The 1,367-nt window shown below is 27.1% G+C and overlaps 1 protein-coding gene across 1 annotated transcript; it reads left to right on the top strand.

The window, feature by feature from the left end:
• The first annotated feature begins 438 nt into the window (after nt 1-438).
• LOC133815670 (S-protein homolog 24-like) lies at nt 439-936 on the top strand. The gene has a single exon (XM_062248481.1). The coding sequence runs from the start codon at nt 439-441 to the stop codon at nt 934-936; it is 498 nt and encodes a 165-aa protein (XP_062104465.1).
• Nucleotides 937-1,367: the final 431 nt, after the last annotated feature.

Here is a 1,367-nt window from a genome sequence, read left to right as displayed (position 1 = left end):
ATAAATATTGCTTGATAAAATAAAATTACGTATAATAAATTATAAAAATATAACTGTAAATGATTATCTCTTAAAATTTAGATAATTACATCATAAATAACTAATTTAAATAATTATAAAAATAAAAGTAAAAACCGAAAAAGTACCTAATCATAAATATATAGTTTTCATATACTTAACATACACACTATATATAAATTAAAAATTTGTTGCAACTGTGGAGAAAAAACCACCCCAGTTATTCCATATCCTAATTGCCAATACATTTATAAAGACTAAGCCAATAATAATTTTGTGATTATCTTCTTATCATTTTAAAACAACCTCATAACGTCATGATACCAACATATTGTGTATATATATGTACAGAAAAGAGCTCACAAATAATATATTCTTGTGTACATTTCAAAATATTGATTACTGCCAAATACAGGAAAGATGGAGCTGTTTGAGAAAAAATCTATGTCATTGATTTCCTTACTACTACTGATTATGGTTTCATCATGTGCAATAGAAGCAGAAGTGAGAGCGAATCTTCCCTCTACAAAAAATGACAACAATGAGAATTCTAGCGGTGATGAAAAAATCGGAGGCGTATTCGTATATAAAACGACGGTTCAAATTTTCAATAATTTGGACAATAAAAACCAACTTACAGTTCATTGCAAGTCAGCTGATGATGATTTAGGTGCTCATGTTGTGGCCAACAATCAAGATTACGAGTTTAAATTTCGAATCAATTTTGCGGGTACTACTTTGTATTTCTGTGGTCTTACCTGGATTGGTGGAACAGGATCGTATGACATTTTTAGAGCAAGCAGGGATTCATTCAGATGCGCCTCAAAGTGTGTTTGGAGGGCTCATAACGATGGAATTTATGGCTTCAAAGAGGGTTCAAATCAAACGACTGCTGATATCATTTACAAATGGTCTTAACAACTTCACCTTATGTGATCGATTCTTGCATCACCAATTCTACATAATATATAAATATTTATGCGTGCAATAAAACAAATGCATTTATTCCACTAATGTATATTTCATTGTCTCTTCTTATGTAAAATTTTCTAGTAGAGTAAATTTCAATAAAAAAAAAAATCAGTATGAAAGTCGATTTTTATCCTTTTAGATTTATTCTAACTTTATATAAATATAAAACTTTTATTATCCATATAAATACTATTATATATATACTAGAAACAACAAACGTGTAATATGCACGTTTGGTTAGTTTTATTTATAGAATTTATTAATTATTTTTATTAAATTTATATTAATGTCATATAAATTTTTAAATAAATATCCTATTTTAATTAAATAATTTATTTATTTTTGTTATCCAGATTTCCGGATAGCGTTTAGATGGA

The sequence above is a fragment of the Humulus lupulus genome, chromosome 2, assembly GCF_963169125.1.
Source record: "Humulus lupulus chromosome 2, drHumLupu1.1, whole genome shotgun sequence".
NCBI lineage: Eukaryota > Viridiplantae > Streptophyta > Magnoliopsida > Rosales > Cannabaceae > Humulus > Humulus lupulus.
The sequence above is the reverse complement of the archived record's forward strand: the minus strand, read 5'-3'. Positions and strand labels throughout refer to the sequence as shown.